This window comes from Crocodylus siamensis, chromosome 3 (genome assembly GCF_052110815.1).
Source record: "Crocodylus siamensis isolate JL-2025a chromosome 3, ASM5211081v1, whole genome shotgun sequence".
Classification (NCBI taxonomy): Eukaryota; Metazoa; Chordata; order Crocodylia; family Crocodylidae; genus Crocodylus; species Crocodylus siamensis.
This window is the reverse complement of record NC_143397.1, coordinates 20,069,692-20,096,897: the sequence shown is the minus strand read 5'-3', so window position 1 is coordinate 20,096,897 and position 27,206 is coordinate 20,069,692. Positions and strand designations below refer to the sequence as shown.

The window sequence follows — 27,206 nt, the reverse complement described above, 5'->3', positions numbered from 1 at the left end:
TGTTCCGGCTGGAAAGGCTCCCACAGAAGCCTGCAGATAATAAGCCTGGTAAAAATAGCAGAACAATCTGAGTAAAAATGAATTGAGTTAGAATAACAGAGCTCCTGAAGGCCAAGGCTGGGGAAAATAATCAATGAGTAATCAACGGAGTATTTATCTTCATTTGAGTTCCCTCTAATCCAGTCAGAGACATTTAGAACAGGAACTCTAGCTGACAAATTGCCACAGCAAAGGCTGGGTATCTCTCTCGTGATTGCACTGCACAAGAAAGGCATGGCAATAGGTTTCTGCAGCTTCAGTTCTGGAACTAACGCAAAACATAAAATGTAGCAGTTGATCGAACTGGCTGGACTTTATTTAAAATATCAAGGAAGGGAAGTTGCAAAGGACTCAGCCAGTTATCTCTCCACCTTCTAGTAGTTTGATCTAGCCCACATTTCTACAATTTGTTTATAAGAAGGTCTTGTGGGACTTTTGTCAAAAGCCTTTCTGAAATCCAGATACACTTTATCCCCAGAATTCCCTTCATACAACCAAGTAGTTACCTTGTCAAAGTAGATCAAGTTTGTTTGACGTGATTTGTTTTTCACAAATCCATGTCGGCTGCTTGTGATCAGCCTTTCATCCTCCAGATGATTGCAAATGGCCTTCATTAGGACATGCTCCTGTATCTTCCCAGATAGAGGCGAGGCTAACCAGTCTGTAGTCCCCCTTTTTGTTTTTAAAGAGGGGCACTATGTTGTCCCTTTTCCAATCCTCTGGTGCTTGGCCCGTCTCCCACGACTTGACAAAGATCACTCCAGAGGTTCTGAGAATGATTACAATAGGCAACTCCAAGTTCTTTTAGAAAGCTGTCTACTCTTTGGGAAAGCCAAATGGAGCACATGTCTACTATCTAGTCTTCCTAAGCTTCCCTTGACTCAAACTGCTTATGGAGGTACTTTCTACCCATGGGAATCCATCAGTGTCCAAGTTCCACTCTCTGCAAACATACTTACCCCTGGTTTCAAAGGTGTATTCAAGACACAGTAGTCTGCAACACTATATAGACCATTTAGTATGTTGAAATGCAAATGCTTTGGGAAGCAGCACCATCTTACCTTCTGGCTTCCAAATGCATTTGCCACCACCCTAGCGCAAGGGTGAAAATCAACCTTCTTTGTAGCACCATGCTCTTAGTGCATGGCTGCATGGTAAGAGGGAAATGTATTTCCCCCAAAACAGAGGTGGGTTCCTGCTTGCACTCCAGTGATGAGAGAGCATAGATCCAAGTTTGTCCAAGCATGTACATGCCGGACCTCTCACAACTAGAGGTGATAACATTGCATGACTTTCCCAGGCTTTGCATATAAGCTTGGGTCTTTAACTGTGATTCACCAACCCCTGCACAAGAAAGTAATATGTCAGCTGCAAGGCATAATCACTGGCTCCTATATGACAGCACACTTTGGGCACATGTTCACCGTTAACTGCCCTAGTCCAACTGGGAAACCCATTATCTGGATCGGGCTATTATTTCAGGCACATCCCTGATGCTAGTAACACATGGGTGAACAATTTTCATAGCAGCCCTGTGAGCCTCCAGCCCAACAGTTAACTTGTCAACACCAAACTGGTTAGGCGTGGATCTGCTGAAAAGTGCAGGAGCCAGTTTCTCCAGTGTCGATAGCAACTAGGTCCTGTACCCATATGGGATTCCCCAATAGCATGCTCTGGCACTGGTAGGCTGGGTCTTCTCCCTCATGCAGAAGTTTTGGTGCTGCTGTTGATCATTTCACATCGGCAAAATGGCATGATCCCACCCCTTGCTCCACATTAGTTCACCTGCTTAACAGTGCTACTGCGATGTTGGGATTAGCTTCTACTACATATGTTTTCAAACTCGTTTTGCCTGATTCCTTGCTTCCAACTGTATTCTTCGGACTTTCAGGACTTGGTGAATATCTGCCCATGGCAATTGCTTGGGCTGCAATTACAAGGTGCTTCCCCCACATGGATGGGGAAGGAAGTGGGAGGGGCTTATGTGACATGTCAAAGAGCACATGGTTAGTGATCAGTGTAGACATTCCCTGTTAGCTCATGTAACAGGAGCTCAGATCGTTACTGGCAAGCCTCCATCTGCTGGAAATTTGACACGGACCAATTCAACTGAGAAAACATTTATTATAATTCCTTGGACATATTTGGTGCCTTCCATCCAGAGGTCTCAGCAGTCGTATAGAACTGTTTAGCCTTGGTTCTTCAGTTGTTCTAATGAACTGAGGCTTAACATTCATCTGGATGAGGGAGATATCCCTACTTCCATTTTACAAGAGAGGAAACAAAGTTTGACAGGATAGGTTAATTGTCTAGGATTGTTTAGCAAAATTGTTCAGACTCGGTAATAAAACCCCAAAGTCCCAACTCCCAATCCTCTGCATCATTTGTTGGACTATCTGATCTGTTAGAGGTACAGTTATATTTACTTCTTTTACTATTAACTTTATCATTTTTAAAGTACCTTAAAGAAAGTGCCGAGGACTGAAATCAAGAAGCTCTGTAGAGAGTATGTACAAAGCTCTTGCCAAGGAAGGAGACATAATAAGCAAATACTAGTTCCTACACCCTTTGGATAGTCAGTATGATAAAGACAGAACCATGCATCTTATTTAAATCCTCTTTTGGGACCACTGATCAAGAAAACATTGCAAAATACTGAGAATTGCCTCAGATGATGCCATGTTGAATTGATTCATGACAACAGACTCGCAGAGAAAAATCTCCTTTCCCAAATGCCTAGGTAGTTATTCCCCTTGAATGAAGGGATCATATTCAGTCCTCAGTACAGACTAGGAAAGATGGACAGGTGGCCTACAGATCTCAGACTTTCAGAATTTCATCCCTGGGTGTTAAACAGCATTTGTCTCAATTTAGTCCACTCTAGCCTTCATTCTTCCAAAAGAGATAAATTGTTCTCCATGCTGTGTTATGTCCTTTAAGGCCCTTCTACATGCAACTTTGAGAATGGAGGCATAATGTAAGACTCTGTAGAGAGATTTTGTAATTTTCTATTCTTTTTTCTCAGCCCGATGATTTACTGACTGAAGCAGAGGTGGCCTGCAGAGTTTCATAGATTTCATAGACATTAGGGCTGGAAGGGACCTCGGGAGATCATCGAGTCCAGCCCCCTGCCCAAAGGGCAGGAAGGCAGCTGGGGTCATAGGATCCCAGCAAGATAAGCATCCAATTTACTCTTGAAGGTGTTCAATGTAGGTGCTTGAACCACCTCCACTGGCAAACTGTTCCAGACCTTGGGGGCTCGAACAGTAAAGAAATTCATCCTTATGTCCAGCCTGAAACGGTCTTGCAGGAGTTTGTGACCGTTCGACCTCATCATCCCTTGGGGCGCTCTGGTGAACAAACGTTCCCCCAGATCCTGGTGGTCACCCCTGATAAACTTATAGGTGGCCATCAGATCACCCCTGAGCCTACGCTTTTCCAGGCTAAAGAGTCCCATGGCTCTCAGCCTGTCATCGTAAGATCTGTTTTCCTGACCTCTGATCATGCGCGTGGCTCTCCTCTGGACTCTCTCAAGCTTCTCCACATCCTTTTTGAATTGTGGAGCCCAAAACTGGACGCAGTACTCCAGCTGCGGCCTCACCAAGGCCGAGTACAAGGGGAGAATGACATCCCGGGATTTGCTCGAGAAGCATCTATGGATGCAAGCCAGCGTTTTGGTCGCTTTACTAGCTGCAGCATCGCATTGCAGGCTCATGTTCATCTTGTGGTCAATGATGACCCCCAAGTCTCTTTCTTCGGTAGTGCTAACCAGCATAGCACTGCCGAGCCTATAAGGATGCTGCAGGTATTTCCTCCCAAGGTGGAGAACCTTGCATTTTTCGGTGTTAAACACCATCAGGTTCTCGTCCGCCCATTTGCTGAGCTTGTCCAGGTCAGCCTGGATCACCCGCCTATCTTCTGGCATGGATGCTTTGCCCCAAAGTTTGGTGTCATCGGTGAACTTGGCCAGTCCACTCCTGACTCCAATGTCCACATCATTAATGAAGATGTTGAACAGGATGGGTCCCAGGACAGAGCCTTGAGGGACCCTACTGGTCGCAGGGCACCACGATGAGCGACTGCCATCAATCACAACCCTCTGGGTCCGACCACGAAGCCAAATTTCCCAGCCAGCGGATTGTGGTGCAGCCAAGGTCACAACTGGCCAGTTTGGCCAAGAGGTGATCATGGGATACCAGATCAAAGGCTTTTTTGAAGTCAAGATATATGACATCAATCTCTTCTCCCTTGTCCAGGTGATAGGTCACCTGGTCATAGAAGGAAATGAGATTGGTCAAACAAGACCTACCCGCAACAAACCCGTGCTGGCTGTCCCTTACGATGTTAGCCTGGGCCAGTCCCTCAAGGATGGCCTCCTTAATAAACTTTTCTAAGATCTTCCCCAGGATAGAAGTCAGGCTAATGGGCCTGTAGTTAGCCGGATCCACTCTCCTCCCTTTCTTGAAGATCGGCACCACATTGGCCGAGTTGAAGTACTGCTGCTGGTTCCACCACTGGGAGGGATGGAAACTGGAAATCTTAATGGGCTTACTTTAAAGTAAGCATTGCTTCCGGGAGGTAGCCAGAGAGTCTTAGATGGATAAAGTGCTTTGGTCAAGTGCTTCAGGACTCTGGAAAATGAAAAATTACCTGTAAACCACATAGTACTTGCCCGGTAGCAAGCCCTCCTTGTATAATGCATGTTACTGTAATAGAGCCTCTTTATGCCAATAGTTAATATGCAAGAAGCAAGGATTTTTATGGGCAATTACCTTTTTAGTGGACCAAATGCATGGGATAATATTAGACAAGCCTGCAGGGCTTCATCAAGTCTTGCATTTGAAAGCTTGTCTAACTTTATCCCAACCATGCAGTTGGTCCAATAAAAAGATAATCATGAAAAAAATCCTTACCTCTTGCATAATTTGTGGACAATCACAGCTAAAACATCACTCCAACACTACTAAAATAATAGTTCAAATAGATCACTGTGGCACACTAGGAAAGCTGCCAACTTGGCTTTCAAGTCATATTGGAAATATTTAAAAAACTGCTAATCCAGTTTTTGGGAATGCTTACTGGACATCCTGATATGAATGTATTAACAAAATGAATAGGCATTGCTGGGAGAATTGTGCATAACATCAAGGCTATTTATTTTTTCTGTTGGAAAGATCCCCAGTTAATTCTATGATGTATTACATACAGTTTGTCACTTTACATTGGAAAAGTATTTAGTCTTGATAAGGAGCAAATGGACAACTGGAGCTGGAGCACAAGTGTGCTTGATAGAATCAACTTTTAAAAATGTTGATGCTCTGGCAGTACGAGTGTTCAGAAGCTTCCCATGGAAGAAGAGAAGCTAAAGGTTAGGAGGAAAGTCATTCAATCATCCTCTTCAATGGAGAAATCAAAAGCAGAAAAAGAACATACAGACTGTATATTGGGATGGGCCGAGATGCTGGGGTGGATGAAGCATCGCACAGGGTGGTCCCCAGAGTCCTCAGCAGTGGACCCAGAAGTGGACCAGAAGCACTTCTGGTACTCTTCTCAGTCTGCAAGGGAGTGTGCGAGGGACACCCCTCCTACCACTCATCTTGGTGACTGGTGCCTCCTGGGTCTGGGGGGTGGGGGCACCCATGGTCCCTCTGTGACCGATTGCCAAGCCGAGGGGGGGGAGGCGGAGGGGCACAGGAGGGTCCCCTGTGCACTTGGTGGTGGACCCAGAAGTGGACTGGAAGTACTTCTGGTCCACTTCTGAGCACACGGTGGGGGCACACTCCTGTGGGACTCCATCTACCCCACCATTGCTGCTTTCATGAGCCACACCTGGTACCTCAAGGTATATAGAAAAAACATTTAAAACTGTGTCTCTGGTCAAATCGCTGATTCCCTGAATCAGTACTGAATCTTCAGATTCAGTCGAATCAAATTGGGACAGTGATCCAAATCAATGAATTGAATCACTGTCCCCAATTCGGACCAAATCCGAATCCAAATCGAATACGGCCCATTTCGCATACCCCTAATGCTCACCCTGTTTTTGAAAGGCAGAATGGAAAAAAAAAGATCTTTCCTTGTATTTAGTGGGCAGCAGCAGCTAGGCAGCTGGGCCTGCTCATTGTTCTGCTCCCTATGGATTGCACATAGACTTAATCATATTTCCTCACATACAATGTGCACTTTTTTCCACTTGGAAAAAAAGGCGAGTGCTAGATGTAAAAATACCTGGTATACATATTGTAGGCATATTGATTCATATAGGAGCTCAGAGGTAACCTCATAAAGTTGAATAGTTCAAGATGAGAATTGCTCACTTTAAACCCACTTGGAAGCAGTTTAGCAGGAATTACTCTTCTGATCCTGAAAACAATAGAGGACCAAGTAGGCATAGGAATACAGGGGCAGTGGGAAATGGGGGGTTAGAAGAGGAGCCTATATCTTGCATACCATGGCATTTCTTCAAAGAAATGTGTGTGGTAATAATATCTACTAATTATTATTAATATAATATTACTTATGAGTCATCAAGTTTAAAGCAGAAATCATTTTCTAGAATTTACAAATACTTGGATGGTAGAACTACTTGAATAAATTACAGAGTAGATATTACGATTGTATTCACTTACTTCTGCAAATCAACCAAGAGAAGGTTGCTGGAAATTCTGACTCGTAACACAAGTTATTTTTTAAACAAAACAAAACAAAACAAAGTTTCAATTAGACAAACCATGTATTTGAAGTATAAAATGTTCCAGCTTCCATAATTCTTTATTAAATATTTAACAAGTTGCATCATTTCATTACAACAACTTCATTTTGTCACATTGATCTTTTGCTGTCAGGAAAACAAACTACAATTCCCTTCACTTCTCTTAAGAAAATAAACGGAAAAAATGATTTTGCCCTTAAACAAAACCATCCCCCATTGTTTATCAAATCCAACCATATTTTAAAGCTTTTTTGATTGTGAAAATGAGTATTGTTTATATGTAGTTTTGTTTCTTCCTTTTTAAAATCAATTTCAAGGCAGTTTAGTATTGTTTCAAATAGCCTCATATTCTGAAGCAATTTTACAATAAAAAGTTACGAAACATTGCAAAATTTCATCTGGAATGTCTGAAACACTTTTCCACCTTTGGAAGTAGTCATCGTTTCAGGTTTCGATTTGAATAAAGGCAAAGGTTCACAAACATAGAGCTCAGCAACATCACCTTCTAGAGGTTTCCACTGGGAATCAGAATGTATTCACTATGGCGTGGTTTTGTTGAAGCTGTAGTGGAGACAAACTGCTTATAATCCTCTTTAAAGCCAATTATGAACTCAGAATGGATTAAAGAAGTATAAAAACGCAATACATATATGTTCAATTGTATGTGGGTACATACTGTGTATATATGTATATATAGTGGTAAAAAAAGGAACCAAGGCTACATTGACGCTAACCTGAAGAAGGAAAACATGATGTTGTAAATGAAAGATCAAAGTAGAAAGACCAGGATGACCTAGAAATATATAGCCATGATTATTCATGGTTTGTGCTTATAAAAAATGTGATAGCAATAAAGGTTGTGCAGTTTGACAGACCTGAGGGATATAGAACATTAATATGGTTAAATTCCAGTTGTATCAAAAGTTTCCTCAGTGCATTGCAAACATGCATTACTTTAGTGCAACATCTTTGAATAGATGTCTGATGTGAGGGTAGTTTTTTTTTTTTTTTTAATTTTGAAATTCTATACAAAAGAAAAGATTTTTGCTACGAAACCAAACAAAAGGATGCTTGCTAGATGTCTAATCTGGTACTGATTTTAAGATTTTAAAAATAATTTCCACATTGAATATTCATCTCTATTTCTGTGAACATGCTGTACTTATTTATATACATTAAAAATATGGTTCAAATGACTTTTTCCTCCCAGTTTTAAACACAAAGGGTAAAATTCTGGCCCCATTCAAGCTGATCAGAGCTTTCCTGTGGATTTTAAAGACACCAGAGTTGCACCCATGTCTGAACAGGTTTGGTAACTCAAAACTGAGATTTGTGTGTGATGCAGAACTCTGCAGCCATGATCACCAGTCTGGAAAGACTAAACATCACAGTAGCAGTGCGTTTCTTTTGGGTGAACTGAGATTAGGCGTGGCACCAACCTTGTGGTTAGTCTGCATAGCAGCACCCTCTACTGATGTATTGGAAAACACTGCATGACAGCACATAGCCAGCCCAATCACATAAAAAATAATTCAGAGGCAGGGATGTCAGTAGGATGAGAGACTTTAAAAATAAGCTCTGGTAATATAATGGATTAGCTGCTTTGTTAACTTTAGGATAGAAGGAAGATAAGAGGAAGAAAAGATGTCCAAGTCATGAGTTTCCATTGGCTAGGAATGCAAGGTGGAATTACTGTGTTTTGCTCTATATAAATTACCACTCTTACTAGAAAACCAGAGATCTAAAAGCCTTGATGTGAACAAATGGACAAATCAATTGGGTGCAAGATCTTTGATGGCTACTGACTTCTTGACTCCAAATTATGATTTGGATGGATATATCGTTTAAAATACAAACTGTATTGCAGTACTGGCTTTGTGATTAAGGGGGTGAGCTACCCATACGTACTTGGTCAAGGCAAATTAAATCTGAATGCAGAATTTAAAAATTAAAGAAAGGCACAGTGTTAGGGCATAGGTTCCAATGGACCAATTCCCTCATTAACTAAGGTTTAATAATGAGACAATTAGCCACTTTTCAAGAAAATGTTCTTGAAATCTGGCAGTAAGAGTTCCAAACAGATTGCTAATAGGCTGCAGCATGTTAGAACAGGAACTCCAAAAAACCCTATCGTGCATCATATTAGCCAACACTAAACTGTCAAATACTCTGCTACGGTAATCTGCAGTATAAAATCAAGTTCCTTTAAAAGGGTCACTGAAGCATAATATTGTATGCCCGCACCCACACAGGTTATTGCATAACTGAAGATACTTCCCTGGGTTAAAGAGCAACTGTACAAGTCATATTAGCCTTTTTTGTTGTCACAAGGGGTTTGTCTATCCTGGAGATTTTAGCCACTGAATGCGCAGACAGAAGAAGTGACAATTTTTGCCATATCTGGCCCCTGAAAACTCTCTGTGACCAAACAGAAGTGCACGGCTGTAAAGTGCTTTAAAAGGGCCCCAGCCCACGAAAATCATGAGGGTTCAGATGAAGACACTCCAAAACAGAGTGGCTTCAGTAACTTGTGACTGTGTGCAAGGCTGGGCTGACAGTAGCTCGGCCCTGCTCCAGCACAGTCTTCAGAATGGGAGTGGGGAAAGAGAGCAGAGGGAGTTCAGTCTGGTTTTACAACATGTCATTTTGTTATAGGTAACAAAATGACGTTTTTTTTAGCTGGTGATGGAGGGTGGGGTGGGTAGACTGGAGCCTCCAGAATGAGCTCCCTCTGCTTCCTTCCCCCCTCCCATTCTGAAGACAGTGCCAGGGCCTTTCTATGGGGAGAGCAGCTGCAGGCTTGCAGCTGCTCTAAGCAGCAGCTGGATTCCCCACTTCCAGGGCTCAACAGCAAACTTCTGTTTGGTCCAGGAGATCATTGAAACTCATGGTGTTTCCTACGAAGCATCATGAGTTACAATGGGGAGCTACTCTTGTCTGTGCCTTGATGCAACTACCTTAAGAACAGCAACTTGTTTGCAACGGTGCAGTGCATTTACCCTAGAAATCTGCATCAGTGCAGTTACATCAACATAGCTATGTTGGTGGCTAAACTCCTTATAGACAAAGCCAAGGATTGTTATTCAAATATGACGCTTAGTAACAGCCTGTTAGCACTAGCCAACGAGAAAGAACGTTTATAGGCAACATAAAAAGCTTTGTGAAATAAAGAAGTCATACTGGACAATTCACTTTTCCCATTAAACAATCCACCACCACAGTAGGCAAAATGACTTGCTGATCCAATAATAACGGATAGGTCCCTTTTTGTGCTGTGAGGTTTGAATTCAAGGGACTCTGAGGTTATGTTGACACAAGACAGCCTGGGATTGCATGGCACTCCCTTAACTGGGTTGGGGTATAGGAGGAAGATTGCTATGTTAGTGCAGTGTTCTTTTTCCACTAACAGTGCTTCCAATAGCAGAGTTAGCCCTAAATGAGCTAGGGACATGATCTGCCCAGGCTGCACTTGGGAAGTGACGTTCTAGCACAACTGAACTACTGGAAGTTTAGCTAGCTTAAGTGCAATGTAGCAGCTCCATGCACTTATCTGTGTTCAAACCAGAGAATACAAAACTTTTCTATACACCTTTTCTTGCACAGCAAGGTGTGGATTAGCACCTGCTGCCTGGGCTTGCCAGGGATTTAGGCAGCTAGTCCCTGTTGTTTCACTTCTATTATTAACCAGACTAGCCAGATTAAATATTTCTTGGACTTGCCTTCATGTACTGCAGTCATACTTCCTGACTATGGCATGTAGGAGATCGGTTTTTTTTAAACTGGTTTTCCAATGCTGAATGTGCCATAAGCACATCCACACTGATTTTGCTGCCTCTCAATACGCAAAATGCATTACTGAGGTCTACCATTTGTTGGAATTTCTGTTTTAAAGTCCGTGCATCTTAGCAGATCTGAAAAGACAGTAACTTAAACTTTCTAAAAACTTGATCTTAAAACATTATACTCTGTTGTTTGATAGCCCCCAGCTCTACAACAGCATTTGTCTAAAAGGGCTTTGATATAGGCAGGTAATTACAGTAAAAGCTCTGTTATCCGGCATCCTCCGGGAACGGGGGATGATGGTTAATTAAATATTCTGGTTAATCAAACGTGCATCAATGTGCCGGGGGACATAGAGGGACGTCCCATGCAGGCTGCTTTTTCCCCGCACAGGCTGCTTTGCCCTGGGCCATGGGCCGAAAAGGTAGTGAAGAAAAACTCAGTTCGCAGTGGCGAAATGGGAGGTCCCCTGGAAGTGGTACTTCCAGTTTCGCTTTTGCCGTGTTGATCAGATGCCAGTTAATAGAGTTTTCTGGCTAATAAAGTGCTGGTTAACACAGCTTTTACTGTACTATTAAATCAATTTTAGAGGCAGGAAATCAGGGACAGAAGCAAAGTCACACTGAGCAAGTTTGGGATTATGCAATTTGACCAAGCCTCTCTGACATTCAGTTCTTCTCAGTCTAATTGCTAGATCACATCTCCCTTTATATGCACATGTTAGGTCATATTTAAAAGTCCACAATGTGAGTTCAAGGCCCATTGGCTTAAGAATCTTATACAGTACTGTAGTGAAATGGAACCTCCAAACATACAGAAATGTTTCCATTTAAGACTGTCCAAAGAAAGAGAAATGACCCAGAATATTTCAGAGGTGATGCCATATGGTAGCTAGAGATGTTTGGCACATTGAATTACATTAAGAATATCAGGATCACAACCCACTCCAAAGGTCAGAAGCAATCACAGTAGTGTGTTACATCTATTTGGATTCAGTCCACTTCATTTTCATGTCTAAGTTTTCAGATCACCAGACAAAACAAAAAGGAATGTCAGAAAATAAATATAATATCGAGAGGGAATCAACCTTAAATCGATGTACCAATTAAACCATTCAGAATTTCTACATGCACCTGCTGGCTCTTCACCCTATTGTCAGTGCACTAAGGTGACCTCCCATCCAGGCAAAGTTCCACCCATTAGTATTTGCTAAATGTTAACAGCTTTGATAAGTTTTCTTAAAGTAGGTTTTACAGCCAGAGGTTATACTCATTAAGTTCCCTGCTAGCAATTACTGCCACACCCATTGCTGGTAGTGAACAGTATCTGCTATGTGAAAATGTTTTAGTTCTTGCACTCTATCACCTTACTTATGAATAACGATCAAGTGGATTTTTAGAAGACGTGAAGTACCTGGGCAAAAACTTACAAAGCTGAACGTAATCACATTTCTAAATCTACACCCTCCAGTCTACCTTATCACTGCGGTAACCATTTCACTTCAGTGGATCAAATGCAAGTCTTCTCTTTCATCTTTAATCTATCACACAACAGATGCAACTCAGGCATTATAGTTTAAGCATGCAACATGTCATAGGTAACAAAATTGATTAGATAGCTGTGTATATTAAATAAATCTTTGTGATAGAGTAAAAAATAAAATCACAGAAACAATTGGTGAGAACATGTCTGCAGGCTCAGCTCTACATCTGGATTTTATACATCAGCAGCAGCCAGATTCACAATTGATAGATATTGCACCAGAAAGACATGTGCAGTGAGAAGGAATATAATCACATTAATGTTTAGGATTTAAAAAAAGATATGACCTCCATGTGTTACATAAAGTGCCTTTAGAGTTGGTGCAGTTAGAAACAAAACAAAAAACAAAACAAAAAAAATGTTATTTCGATATCATTAGCAAATGCATACAAATAGGTTGACAAAAAAGATCTGGTTTCCACAGTTCCAAATCAAGCAGTGCCAGGTTTCATTCAAAATGCCTCCATTGCAAACAGTAAAGAGGAAAGGATAATAGAAGAATCACTGTACAAAGTTAATGATAGGTTAAGCATCTTCTTCTATAATGATGCCAACCCTTTCCCAAAAGGCTTTATAGCACATGTAAATATTACCAAGGAATAAATGAGGCGATTTCTTTATTGAATGTGAGATTTGGCATGCTATGTTATGATCCTCTCTTAACTTACAACTATTCTACTGATTCATACAAAAATGTAACATCCAATGTGTACTTATTCTTCTGGGTACAGAAAATATTAATGTGCTCAGTGAAAAGGTTTTAGATTTGCTCTGAATATATCCCATTTGTAGAAAATTTCTGACAAAGGTTTCTTCTACTTATCCAATAGGTTGGAGACAAGGCTCAAAATGCACTTTGAAAGTAAAAATGCCACTGGCATCAAGTCCGGTATGAAATTAAGATAAGAAAAATGCTCATTTTTCCAAGCATATGATATTTTTAATTGTAATGAAATAAAATCTGAAAATATGTCTAAATCAAGTAAAAAGTAAACATGAGCTGTAATACTATACCTGTAAAGTGATTAATTCCATTCATTGTCATTAGAAAGTATGTAAAATATTTATTAAGGGCTTTGCCTACAGAGGCACAACATAAATAGAACAAGTCCTGCTGAAATGTAATCAGAGTACACATCAACCAGTCGGGTAATTTGCTGTGGAAGTGTCAGAAATACTATCCACAGGGTCTAGTTCAAAACTTCTGAATTTAGGCAACTGCACTGTAGAAGAGATTTGCTCCATGAACCAACATTGTGCAACTGTTCAGTCATAGTCACTCACTGTCCGTTAGGCAAAATTCAAAAGTGCAAGCAGAACTTGCTCGATGGAAAAAGAAAAAAAAAGTAGCTGTTTTAATCCACTCCTTCAAATCCTTGAGCATTTTCCACTGCCATAAGAAGTTTCTCTCGTAAATCTTCAAAAGATTCGTAAGGAGGTAAGTCAAGGCGATTAAAGCTGAAAATGAAGTAGAAAAAGTATCACTAAAAAAATCAATTTAAAATTGACAAATAACTGTATATGGCTCAATAATTTATTACAATTGATCATCATAGCATTCTTATTGGCCATGATAACAATAAGTAACAAAAACAGTAACAACCGCAACAATAATAATACTAACAAAATGGAGGCTGCCTTTGCCTGTGAAACTTATTGTCCTTTTGAAAATAGCTCTCTAGTGTCCTTTCTGTCCCTACACTGCTAATAGCAGCTGAACCCACACCTTGGTTGTACTTAAGTTCACATTCACAGGTAGCCAGCTGATTTTTTCCTATTTAGACCAGAGATTGGAAAATTGTTAAAATTGGCTTGGCTTAAAAAATGGTAATTTTTAGTTGCGTAGTTTAATAGAAATTCAGGCTTCCACAAAAGTTTCATCATTTTCAGAGCTTCAGCAGAGATGCACTGAATTTAAAGGACAGATGTTCATCTACCCTCTGGAGATAGCTACACATGGCAGGCAGCAGGTCCACCGGCAAGCCCTTGGAGAATTTACTGGATAATGCAAACTGTTCTGCAAGATATCTGGATATATGCATGGAAAACCAAAAAAATTAAATTGCTGCTACAGAATACTGTTAAAAACACAGACAAAGGAGAGACCTGTCTTCTAAATGCTATAAATTTTACAGTATTTTTAACCAGATGTGATTAAAAAAAAAAAAAAAATGACAGAACTTGATTTTTTCATTTAAATTATGCTTTAAACAACAAAATATTTAAAAACATCTAAGAAACAATTTCCTTAAAAAAACATTTAAAATGAAATATGAATTTAACACAGGAAATGTCAGGGCCCAAACTTATTATAATCCTTCAAACATTTAAATAGCAAAAAAAAAAGTTGAATCCATAAGCAACCATCCAAAGCTCTGAGTTAAAGGCTGTGTGATCTTTAATATGGCGAAGGAATCTGTGGGATAACTAACTCCTGTGCTCAGGCTTTATAAGAGGGTCACAACAGATCATGTACTGCTGTTACAGCTGGTTCCAAGAATGAAGGCCACCATGGGGGGCTGTGCTGCTGGGTACAAAAGACTAGTCAAGTCATCACGGGTTGGGACCAAGCCCCTAGATTCTTGACTCCAAGAGACATCACCATTCATCTTATGAGGGTCATTCACTAAACTCATCTAAGCAGATTATTTCTGCTTAACAGTGTCTCCCCCTACTTACGTTCCGACTGACTCTGTTTTTGTAGACTAGTGTAGCAGTTTACACATCCAGATAATTTGTTTGTTTAAAGAAGATAAATAACGAGTCATTTTGTGCATGTAATTATATTATAGTCACTACTTTAATATAACTTCCTGACACTAATCATAAGTAAAGTTTATCTAGTCAATAAACAATAGAACTTTTGGCATCTTCTAATATATTAGTAATATATGGCTGATACAAATCAGAAAATACCAAGTTTTATAATTGTTTCAATAAATGCATACATTGATAGTGTACCTCCTGAATCAAACTTAGCATAAAGGCCCTATTTGCAAGTCTGTATGTTTTATAGATTAATGCCAACCAATGAGAATGTGCCTTGATTAAGAAAGTAACTGCAATACAAATGAAAGAATTGATTAAAACCAATTATTTAAAACAAGGACTTTCAATTTGTTTGTTTAAATTATCTTACGATAACTTAAAATCCACCCAAAAACCCTCTAGAATTTTTATTACATTTTTATTAGAGGAATTCCTAAGCAAGAAGCATTCACAGCAGTAACTAATCTTTTGGTGCTTTTGCTTCATAGGTTTTTAGTCCCTGTAACCTGCAGGTTTTGGCCATTTTTTGGCCAACTTCAGTCAATTGAGCTGTGAACTCAGATTTTCAGTGAATTGTGACATGACAAGGGTATACGGAGCCTCTTGGAACCAGCTGCCTCTGTGCAAGGTGTTTTCCTGTGGCTGTGCTTTGTTCAGTATTTTTCAGATTGCTAATTCTATACCCACTTTCCAAGGAAGGGAATAAAATCCTTCATGGAAACTGAATCGAGGTACATGGTGATGAGACTAAAAGCTGCCTGCAGAGCAGTACAGACTGGGGAAAAGAGGGAGGAGGAGGAGAGATTTCTGAAGTGAATCCTAGCATCAAAAATAGAGATATCAACTCCCTATTTGTATTTTTGCCAATCTTGCTTTCCCACGTCAAGTATCTATTTCAATTCATTAGTTTCTCAGAAAGAAAGAGGAAAGGGTGATAAATTTGTAAGACATATGAAACAAGGGAAGGAATAGTAATGGACTGCCAATGTGAAGTACTTTTCTTTCTCTCCCTGTGCCCCTCAGGAGTACCCTATTCCCCCTTTGTGCCATCTACCTCTCACTGCAAACAAAACCCCATGCTTTACCCGGCGGTGTCTGAAGTTCCCCATTCCTATCAAGTGGTAGAACTGACTTGAGAATGCTAAGGCCTGAGATTCAGATTCCTTTAAAATCAAGCAACTGTTTTAAGACACGGGAAAATATGTATAATTTCTCTTCCTGATTTTCTTCCTCACAATATTTGACAGGAATCTTAAAGTTGTTAGAGCTGCTGAGCTACTGTTTTTAGCTTTGTCAAAGGTTATCTCCTATTTCTCCTTTATACACCTAAATGTCATGTATGCAAGGCCCCTTCTATGGATTTTACATTTATGCTGTGATTAATATGTTAAATTATGGCATAAATGGGGAAGTGCTGTATCCAATTTAAAGGTGCCATAAAATGGGAAACAACCCATAAAAATGTTCCACATATAATACAGAACATTTTTATGGCTGGTCTGTATGTCACCTTATATTGAGAGTGAAACCAAGACTGAAAAATCAACTAATCAACCAACAATCAATTGACCCTAGTGCAGTCCAGCCCCAAGACTGAACAATTAGTTGACTGCCAACCTCTGGTCCAAGGCTGATAACTGGAGGGGTTAAGGGGTGATGACACTTCTCCTATCGGACAGCTTAAATTTTGTACCTGGCAATTCTAGTTTGGCTGCTGGATATGGAGGATCAGAAGCTCCCAGTGGGAGGGAGCCCATAGGTTAAAAATCCCTAGGGGTGGTAGCTCCTTGACTCCCCCTGTAAAGCCTTGTGCCTAGCAGCCCAGCCACAGCTGATCGCATGTTCTGACAGCCCTGGATGAAGCTGACCCAGGACTGTCCAAGATTGGGGATGACACACAGCTACTTGTTGGCCTCCATGAGGCTGTGGCACCTGGTGCCGAATTTGCCAGCACCTGGTGCTGAATTAGTATTCTGGACTCACCTGGCACTGGCAAGTAGTAATGGTACAATTAGGATCTGATCCTGAATCCCAAAATGGTGCCTCTTGCCATACACATGCGACACTGCAGAAGGCACGACTGTTGGGATTGGGAATCAGATTCCATTGTGCCACTAAATGAATGTGTGCCAGAAGACCAAAGCTTGTTTAGGCCTTCATACAAGCTTTAGATTTTACTTCCATTTGTGGCAGGTCTGTGTGCAACTGCCTGAAATAAAAAAAAGGAGGCAGTGGGGGTTGCCTGGTCATTATGGTTCTTGTCCATGTAGCAGAAGACCCAGATTCTATTCTAGGTCTCGCTTATGTCTCAACAAAGTGCTTCAACCACCAAACCATGGGCTGCACATTACCCAGAGCACCCCTCATCCCTCTTCTTAAAGCTGGCCAGTTGGGCAGCAAGGGAAAAAGTACAAGAGACCAGGATGAGCAATCCAACAGGCATGATAGAAGGGTACCATTGTAGAAGGTAGGGAGGGGGCCCTGAGTTCCACATGCTTCGCTTGATCAGGATTTGACAGGACTGATTTCTTATACATTTGATGAAATATGTTACATCTGATATAGAGAAAAAACTTCAAGCAGAAGGCATTAAAACTATTATAGAAGACAGTTCCATCTCATTAGCATGGTAGTTTAATTGCCAAGTGCTTAAGGCAATTTGCAGACTAATGGGTGCATTTGAATTACCAAATTAACATTGCTATCTAGGGGTAGCAATTTCTGGAAATAAAGTGTGAAATAAAGGTGAAAAAGCTGACAAGCAGAATCCCTTCTGTGTGACAAAAGCATTTGAATATGGCTGCAGTAGCACAGAAGAAACCTTCCAACTTTAAAAGTATGCTTAGAGCACAATCCAAGAGAACATAAAAAGTCTGTACCACAATAAAGTGACCTGGTATCAGTGTGATTTCAACTGGTTTAAGTGAATCTATATATTTGTTTCAATAAAAATGTCTGAACCTTTGGTATGCTGAAGGAGAGGGTTAAACAAAGAAAACTAAGAGAAGTAATTATTATTCACTGATGCTGAGCCTTGCTGGTTTCTGGAATTTTTCAGGTTTCATGCCAGAGCCATTGTAAGAGTACATAACTCTAAATGCTTAGAAATTTCTAGCAGTTAGTGCCATGATGGAAATTATCCCAATTCTATAGAAAAGTCCCTTTATAGGTTAAAGGCAAAATTTGAAAACCAAGTTCAGTTCAGTGTCAAATTTGTTCAGTGGTGTCCATTCTTTTTTGGCTGTGCAACAATCCAGAAATGCCTTAATTCTATGTTCTCACTTACCATGTGTGAGCTCTGGGCAATTTATCAGGACTTCCCCATTGCTCTATTGTAAACAGCTGAGGACCATTTGAACCTGGACAAAAAGTAAAAACACACGAGGATAAACAGTGGATTTGTGATGGGGCTGCATAAATGCTAGAGCCAACAATTAAATGTTTGCACAAATTACAGGCTAGGTTCTCAGCTGATGCAAATTTGTGTAATTTCATTTCACTTGAAAGCTACGCTAAAGCAGTGAAGGACTGAACTCTGCATTTGTAAATACTATGCGCTTGTTATTCCATACACCTGCAATGAATGTATTGAGTGCCAGAAATATGAATACAAATCACTGCTGCAAAAGTAACGTGTTTGTGTGTTTCCAACACATGGAAGCACCACATGCACGTACTCTATACAGAAATAAAGTGATTTCTGCCAAGGACAAGCTGCATGTATGCACTGATGTCATTGTGGGACCAGAAATGCTTCTGACACACAGGCCTGACCTTGATTATCCCTTTACATTTCCTGTCAGGGAGGGTTTAAGAAGTCTCCATAGGTTTTCAAGAGCTAGGGACAAAAAAATTCAGTTTACTTGGGCTCAAAATCTCTTTCACAATTTCCCTGGCTCCCCTAATTTATAGGTTTTCCGACTGTCACCTGGGGCAAAATTCTGTTCCACCTCTTATGTGTTTAAGTGGACTTGGGCACCCAAGTGTTATTTTATGCCTCACTCAAGTCCCTGAAAATCTTGCTTAGGTCTCTAAAAATTAACGAATGTAAAAACTGCCATCTTACCCATATGGCCAGGTCACAAAAAAGCAGGGGGTGGGGGAAGGGACCCAACTACCTTTTGTAATAACAGTTTTTCAGGGACTCGGGTAGAGTGAAACAGTATTGCATTCAGGTCCCTAAGTCCATTTGAAGGGTGGAATAGAATCTGATCTCATCACATGCACCAATGGTCTCAATGTTTCAGAGAAAAGAGATTTTAGAGCTTAGACACACCTATGATCAATCCATTATTAACTCACCGTAAAGTTCAGCAAATCCATTCATAGGCACTCGTGATGTCCCCGTAACAAACTGCAGTAACCGGATACGTTTCTCAGCATCCATCAGTAACACAGCCTATTAACAAATATGTACAGTCACTATGCTTTTTTACTTCATGCCACAGGATGGGCTGTCATCAGCTAGATTTTTTTTTAACCAATTTTTATTTATATTGCAGGAACTTGACAACAGACTTCAAAAAGACAGAGCCATACAGTGTTTATGACCACAGCCATGAAACCAGGCTGTCTAGTCTTAGCCCGAAGAGACTTCTCTCAGTTGCCACTGTTAAAAAGAAAACGTCATACAGCTGTCTGCTGTGGTTTGGATGAACTGGCAGTCTTTTTGGTACAATCTGTACAAACTGCTACAGCACACCAAGTGGGTGAATTGCATCAGTAATCTTCCTAATGGAAGGAGATTACAGAAAAGCAAATGACTGAGATTCCTCAAAACTGAATAAAATAGTGGCTACTCTGTTCTACGATATTTGATTAGTTTCACTTAACAGACACGATATATTTGCTAGAGTCAGATAACAGAGCAGGAATCCAAAAGGGAAAAGAAAACCAAGTGGACACTGTATTTCAATGCCAAATTATTACCCATCTTACTGTTCTGAGGTGGTAGGCTTGTATCCGCCTATTATGGCTATTCTAACCCCTTGATATATAAAAAGGGCAAGAAAGCATCGACATGTTTTTGATCTGCTGCTTTTACCTATGACAAACATCTCCATGACATTTTCTAGAATCATAGTCCCAACTTTTTCATTCTTTATGCTCCTTCCAAGAAGGAGCTCACATTTAACGAAGCAGACACTGCTGCCTTCCTCATGAAATAGCCCAAGAAATACAAGTCCATCTTCCAGTAAGAAAATAAGTACAAATGAAGAATGAAATTTCAGGGCTGATCACACAAACTAAACTGATAGGTTAGACCCCCATGCTGGTACAGGCACAGGTTAACACAGGGCAGGAAACAAGATGGATCCCTTTCTCCTGTTCCTCAAAGAAGACATGCTCTTCTTTGAGGAAGCAAAAATTCTTTGAGGGGAGCAAAAATCCAGTAATATTAAGAAGTCACTGGCTAGCTGAAGTGTGCATCAGATGGATTTAAATTATGTGGAGAAAACTAGGAAGACAGAAGAGCTAGAAGAAACCCAGTTATGGTAGCAGAGAGTGAATCAGACTGACCTTCCCATGGCAAAATGGACTGTAGGTATAGAGGCATCCGTTAATGGGAAGAGGAAATAGCTCCTCTTCCATGAGGCAATGAAGAAATTTTACAAAAACTAAACACGTATCATAGGGTTAAACAGTATGCACAAGGATACACTAGGCGTAGGATGTGGGTTGTTATGTAAGAACATAAACAAGCAAACCCAGCTGGGTTTAATGGCCATCGTTACATCTATATTTCTATGAACATCTGTAACCCTACAGAGACCTTACACCACAAGTCATTCAGCTAGAGACAAGCCTGAACCTAAACCCCAAATTCAAACTTCATGGCTTGTATTTAGATTTAATTTACTCTATCTACTAAGACATGCATCAATAGTAATTGGGAGCTTTTCATCATGGCTGTCCAGCTTGCATAAATGTTGTTCAGCACCCTCATTGAGGATAAAAACCTCAGACCTGACAGTACTGTATGCAGTATAATGCTGTACATCTGACTCTCAGAAATACGAGTATAATAAACAGAATGTGGTAAATGTATTACCTTCCAGAACCACTGGATTAAAGGATGGTTTGGACAGTATCCGTTCTTGTAGATCGTATGTTGTCTCCAGTCATTAACATCAACATCTCCAAGGCCACACATTAGTAACTATATATAGATGTAATTGTTAATAGAAAATAGTACAGTAAGGAAACCACCGTACCTATTCTAACCCTTCCCTCTGCTGTCTCCCCATTTTACACTGCTAAGCAATGGAAATACAAATGCAAAGAGAAGTCGTATTGTTTCCTCAATAGAGTTCTCAAAGTATTTTTATGCCCCTGTAGTGCAGAGGACACTATAATTAATATGGTTGCTCCACGGAGCACAGACTACATCTTTTATTGCATTTAACATAAAACCACACAAACTGCTAGCATAATAATGATGGCACTGGGTCAACAAGCTATTTAAATTCAGATGCTTTAAAGGTATGCACATACTTAGGCATCTCACTTAATCAGGGAGTATATATTTTTTTCAATTCAATGAAAAGCACTTCCCTAACCTCCAGTCATTGTTATATGAAAAAGAGATTCCTTAGACTAAATAACTAGAAAGAAAACCTTCCCACTCCTTACTGATTAGTGTATCAGCCCTGCCCCACCCCTCCCAGTATGTACTTCTAGACCTGCGGTGGGCAATTACATCAGCTGGCAGGCCCCTTAACGAGTTTTGATGAGCTGTCAAAGGCCGCACAAAAAATCTTTCAAAAGATATTTCAACAAATTATAGGTAAGAAACAAATCATATACTAAAAATCGAACATCTACTATAACATATTTTAATTTTATTGCAAAAAAGATTTTTTTGTCCTGATTTAGATTTGAGTAGTGTATATAGAAGCAATTGCATAATAGCTCAAAATACAGTCTTATTCGCATATATTGTGTCTGGGGAGGCTGAGGGGTTGTGAGAGGGGTGGGTGTGCATTTGCGGTGCTGCCTGTGTGCTAGGTTCCAGGAGCTGGCTGGGGAGTGGGGGGGAGGGGCGATGGAGGGCAGCGGGTATGTGCAGCAGAGGTCATGGGGACAGTGCAGTACAGGTGATGTCTGTCCCCACCCTGCCACCCATGGATGCCCCTATGGCATTTTGCATATGGCTGAGCCCCACCTGCTCCTTCCTGGGGCAGCCCACACTGCCTTCCACCCACCCAGTGCAATGAGTAGACAGCTCCAGCCAGCCAAGTGAGTGGAAGGCAGCCAGGAGCTGGAGCCCCATGTGCTGGGGCAGGAGCTGCCCAGCTGTAGCTTCCCCAGTGCCCGGCTGGGCACATGATGCCCAGCACACATCCCCACAGCCACCACTGCTTCCTTGTGCTACCTTCTGCCTGGAGTGCTACAGCAGGAGCAAGAGGAGGAGAAGCTGCTGGAGATGGGGCGAGCCAACCATCATCCGGGCAGCTGCTGCAGTAGTGGGAGCAGCCCTGCTGGAAAGCTGTGAGCACTGGCTGGGGCCATCAGTGGGTGTGGGGTGGGCGTGCGGCACACACTGACTTAGGTGGGAGCACAGCCCCATGCAGAGCGCTGTGGGCCAGGTGCAATCAATTGGTCGGCCAGTTCCAGCCCACAGGCCGTATTTTGCCCACCCATTTTCAACTGTTCAGTCCAGAATGGAGAATATCTAAGAATAATGAGAAGTGCTGATCTTCTGTCTCCAAGTCATCTGAAAATACTAACCTCCAGCTCATTTTCATCAAAAATTTTAATCAAATCAGTAGGTAGGAGTTCTGTGAATCCCTGAAAGGAAGAAAAAACAAAACTCAGTATTTTCTTAGTGATAGATTTAACATTATCTAATGTTTATTTGGCTGATAATATTTAATTTCTGAGTAATCTTCCTCAAGATTAACATACATTCCTATACCAGAGGATTTTTAAACCAACAGATGCATGGGGGAATAGAATTTTTGTCTTCTCCCAACAGCTTTAACTACTATGTGGACTGCATAAAAGACAAACCAGGAAATTATTCTGATGAGTAAATTATTGGGCAGGAGCAGGAACCAGTTGAAACCAATTTGGTGTTCTGTTAATTAGTGACTATTGCAATATCAAAGACACCAGAGCCTGAAAAAATGTGTGGCAGCAGACGGAGCTGCAGTGAAATTTGAAATACTCAAGGGAGTATCAAAATGTAGGATTTGTGGATTGCTGTGTTCCAGGATCCATGATTGCAAGGAAAGCAGTGGGGCACACAAGTATTTATGGCTGGCAGCAGCAGAAGGGAAGGGCACTGAGAACAGAGAATGGCTGAGGGTCCCTCAGGAGAGAGGCAGCATTAGAAATCTATCATTTAGAAGTCTGGGATTACTTAATTTCAAAGATGTTACTTAAATTTCAAAGAAGGGGGTGTAATGCTGGAGAACAAAAAACTCTAAAAATGTTTCCATGATTTTACTAACTTTTCTAAGCATTAAGTACTTTTGTGATCATGCCAAATCTCTCAATCCTAAATCTAATGCTTGAAAAATTCCACACAAAGAAGAATCTGGTCCAATCAAAATCAATATCTATGAACTAAAAATATCATTTGGAAGATAGCAGCAGCTAATGAAACTTACCTCCAAAAACGCATTCATTTGTTTCTGAACTCTGTTTACAAACCTCCACTGGATGACTAAGCTACAGTAGAGAAACAAAAACACTTCCATTAGAAGATAAAACAGAACATACAGATAGTTTAACTACTCTATTGAAGCTGTAAACGAGAAGCTGGAAACACTGCAAACACTGCTATAAAAGTAGCAGAGCATATAAAAGGAAAAAAATCTAATTCATGCTGCTGTTTTGAAACCTGCTGAGCACAGGGTTATGTTTGATAATTACTCAGATGTTCTCTGGGAGGAAAATAAGATGGTTCAAACACACTGGTGAGAATAAAAAAAGTAATTCCAGTGAATATCTTTTCAATTTAGAATTTGACAATAAATGTTTTGCACATATGCTTAAAACTTTTTAGATATGACCTTTCCACATCATTAAAAGGTTTTCAGTACAAGTACAGAGATGACACAAAATTAATCTTTTTGTTCCTATGGAGATTAAATTTGAAGTAGAACAAGATAAAACAGCCGGGTCTCTGATTAAAATAGCTTACAGTCTCTATGACTAACATCTTAAAAAAACAGAGACCTAAAGTTAGCCTTCTAGTTTCATATCTACCTTTATTTTAGTAATCTAAATAAGCATTCTCTTTTCCAAATAACCTAACATCTAGCAGTTTCTAATGAACGGAGTGGAAGTGTACAATTACTTCTTGTATTTAAATATGGGCTCAGGAATTTAAATGTAAAGGCCTATTGCTTGAAGACTTAGCTTCTATGTTTATATATGCAGCTCCACACTGACATTATGAAAGTTATTCCACTCATTCAGTTTAAAGCAGAAATTATTAAAGATAACTTTAGGCTGCATTTCCATTGATTGGTTTTAACCAATGAAAACTATAGAGGCCAGGGCAAGAACTCAGCATGTCCTTCTTCTAAGTCAACTGTCCTAAACCCCAGACCAGGGATGGGCAAAATACGGCCTGTGGGCTGGATCTGGCCCAAGTGACTGGATCCGGCCTGTGGCAGCCCTGCAACACTTCGCATAAGGCTAAGCCCAACCTGCTCCTGCCAGGGCAGCGTGCACTGTGCTCCTGCCCGTGCCTGCCGGCCCAGGCCCTGACTAGCATGTGCAGTTTCTGGCAGGGCCGTTCCCGTGTGGCTGCAGCTAGCCAGGTGTTGCTCTGCCTCCCTTGCCTCCGGCAGAAGACACTCAGCTGAAGCTTCCCCTCCTTCCTGCCTGCCTGCCTGCAGAAGGGCAGGAGTGGCAGAAGCCGCTGCTGAAAGCATGGGGCATGGAGCAGCACCCAACTGGCTGTAGCTACACTAGGAACAGCCCTGCTCGAAGCTGTGCACACTGGTCGGGGCCTGGACCAACAGGGCTCTTCTGCTCCCCTCGCCTGCAGCTGTGGCTCCAGGAGGAGGAGCTGCTGCTGGAGGTGAGGGGAGCAGAACAGCCCCACTGGCCTGGGCCCTGGCCAGCGCACGCAGCTTCCAGCAGGGCTGTTCCCTGTCCAGCTGCAGCCAGCTGGGTGCTACTGTGCTCCTCACACCTCCAGTAGTGGCTCTTCCTCCGGCACTGCTTTGGGTGGGTAGAGCGTGAAGTGTCAGCCAGGTGGCTCCTGCTGGAAATGAGTGGAGCAGAATAGCACCCGGCCAGCTGCAGCCACACTGGGAACAGCCCTGCCAGAAGGTGTGCGCTGGCTGGGGCCAGGCTGGCAGGCATAGGGTAGAGGAGTGTGGTGCAGGCTGCCTGGGCAGGGCTTGGCCCCATGTGGAGCACCACAGGGGGCAGCCGCAGAATGCCTGCCCAGGCGATCTCTGCTTCATGCACCCCCTGGCTGGCTCCCAGTACCTAGCACCCAAGCAGTTCCCCCCCCCAACTTACATGCACACCCCTCCCCCCACATGGCAGGGTGCGCAGGGAGGGGACTGCAGTTCAGCCTGTACCCAGGCCCTAAGCTGTCACTTTTCTGACTTGGCCCCATGATCTCAGCCTTGCCCACCCCTCCTGCTTCCAAACACTATTCCCCAACCACCCAAAGCCCCATAGGGAGTTTTAGTGAGTTGTTATGCAGAGGAAGGATAGGGATGCTGATCTAGCCTGTGACAACTCATCAAAACAACCTATGTGGCCCTCGAGTCCCAAATAATTGCCCACCCTGGCACTAGACCATAAAGGCAGATATCCTCTGGCTTTCTCTCATCCCATAGCTACAGATGTATGCACCCTTTTGCTGTCCTCCTGATTCCATGACTCTTAAATTCTGCCGTGTGCTGCCCCTACACTGCATGCTGCCCCTGCACCTGGACAGGGAAGAGGCTAGCCAGGGATCAGTTTCCCAGATGGCTGTCAGGTGCTGGCTCAGCTGGCAGCCATGCAGCCAGAGGCTGGAGCTCCCCTTGGTGGCCACACGGGCACATGGCAGGACTGCAAGGACCTGGGACTAACTTTAGTCCCAAGTCCCTTCCTGTGTAGACACCTGCCAAAAATCACTTAATGCACATTAAATTTAATCGCACTTAAATGTAGATGTGTACATAGTGTGTGTGTGTTTATGTCAATGTGTTTAGTTACATACATATACATATGAGTATGAGTGAGTGCAAGTACAAGTACGCACCAACTTGAGTACTGGTAGTGGAGGGGGGTGGAAAATCCCTCAAATTTTTATGTGAAGTTTTGTTTTTGTTTTTTTAAGATATGCTAACTACATATTGTGAGAATACAACCAAATATGATGTTATTGTTTAGATCTAGACCTGTTTCTGGTTTGGATTTTATATGAGTAACTAAACTACCCAGAATAGATAGTGACCCAAGTCTTGACTGTTTGGTCTGCCAAAATATCAAAAAGAAAACTAGCAGTATGGAGTTCATTAGCCTTAGGTATAATCTGTAGAATGATTTAGAATACTAAAATTCAAACAAGCAAAGAACCAGCTCTCAGAATATTGTTGTTAACAAAAAGAATTCTTCTCACTGACAATCTGTTTCCAACAGAATTTATATTACACAGTATAGTGCTTATACATTAAAACCCTTTTCTGGTCTGTTAGATTTTGAAAGGAATGCCATAAGTACATACGTACTCTATATATTCCCGTTTGTTCTCATTTGTTACCATGATGTCTGATCCATTAGGCTTCAAGTCGACTTGATAAGTCTATTTCAAAAGAAAAAAAAACAAAACTGGAAATTATTTCCAGAAATATTCCACACAATATATTATCTTTAGGCAGAGTGCTAGAAGTTGACCAAAAGATATTTTTTACGTAAGTATCTATTCAACTACTTCCTTTAATTAAAAACCCCTCTCTTCCCCGCTTTCCCTGGTTTTGATTGTCTACTAAAAATGGCAAATTACTTAATAATGCATCGAGATGTTTCATATTTAAAGACAGTGTCACTGAGGACAACTTCTGTATGATTTAAGAGCTTGAATTATATACCATATTTCAGTAGCAAATGAGCAGACGAGGCTACATTTTGTGTTTACTATTTGAGCTAGTAAAGAATTAAATTAATGAAATTCAGTAAGAAATAGTTTATTGAGTAAAGAACACAGATTGGCTGTGTAATGAATCCTGGATTACTCCCCCCACCCCCAGACATATCCCAAGACATTAAATGATGATTGGACTGTTCTACCAACTTTACAATATCAGCTCAACTAGCAGGGGAAGGATTTTCCTGTGTACAGTCACCAGTAGGTTCACTGGCAGATGCACCTGGATTGGTCTACTAATGTTAATGACAGACT

The 27,206-nt window shown here is 41.3% G+C and overlaps 1 protein-coding gene across 8 annotated transcripts in view; it reads right to left on the bottom strand.

Moving 5' to 3' along the window:
- Positions 1-6,753: 6,753 nt before the first annotated feature.
- Positions 6,754-27,206, bottom strand: part of NEDD4L (NEDD4 like E3 ubiquitin protein ligase) — a 347,734-nt gene continuing 327,281 nt past the window's right edge. For all 8 annotated transcript variants that reach the window (XM_090037858.1, XM_090037859.1, XM_090037860.1 and 5 more), the window contains 7 exons: positions 26,536-26,609; positions 23,458-23,518; positions 22,574-22,633; positions 20,895-21,002; positions 19,145-19,241; positions 18,129-18,201; positions 6,754-13,531 (listed from right to left, as the gene is read on the bottom strand). In XM_090037858.1, the coding sequence (XP_089893984.1) occupies positions 13,429-13,531; positions 18,129-18,201; positions 19,145-19,241; positions 20,895-21,002; positions 22,574-22,633; positions 23,458-23,518; positions 26,536-26,609 (576 nt within the window). In that variant the 3' untranslated portion in view covers positions 6,754-13,428. The remainder of the gene's footprint in view (positions 13,532-18,128; positions 18,202-19,144; positions 19,242-20,894; positions 21,003-22,573; positions 22,634-23,457; positions 23,519-26,535; positions 26,610-27,206) is intronic.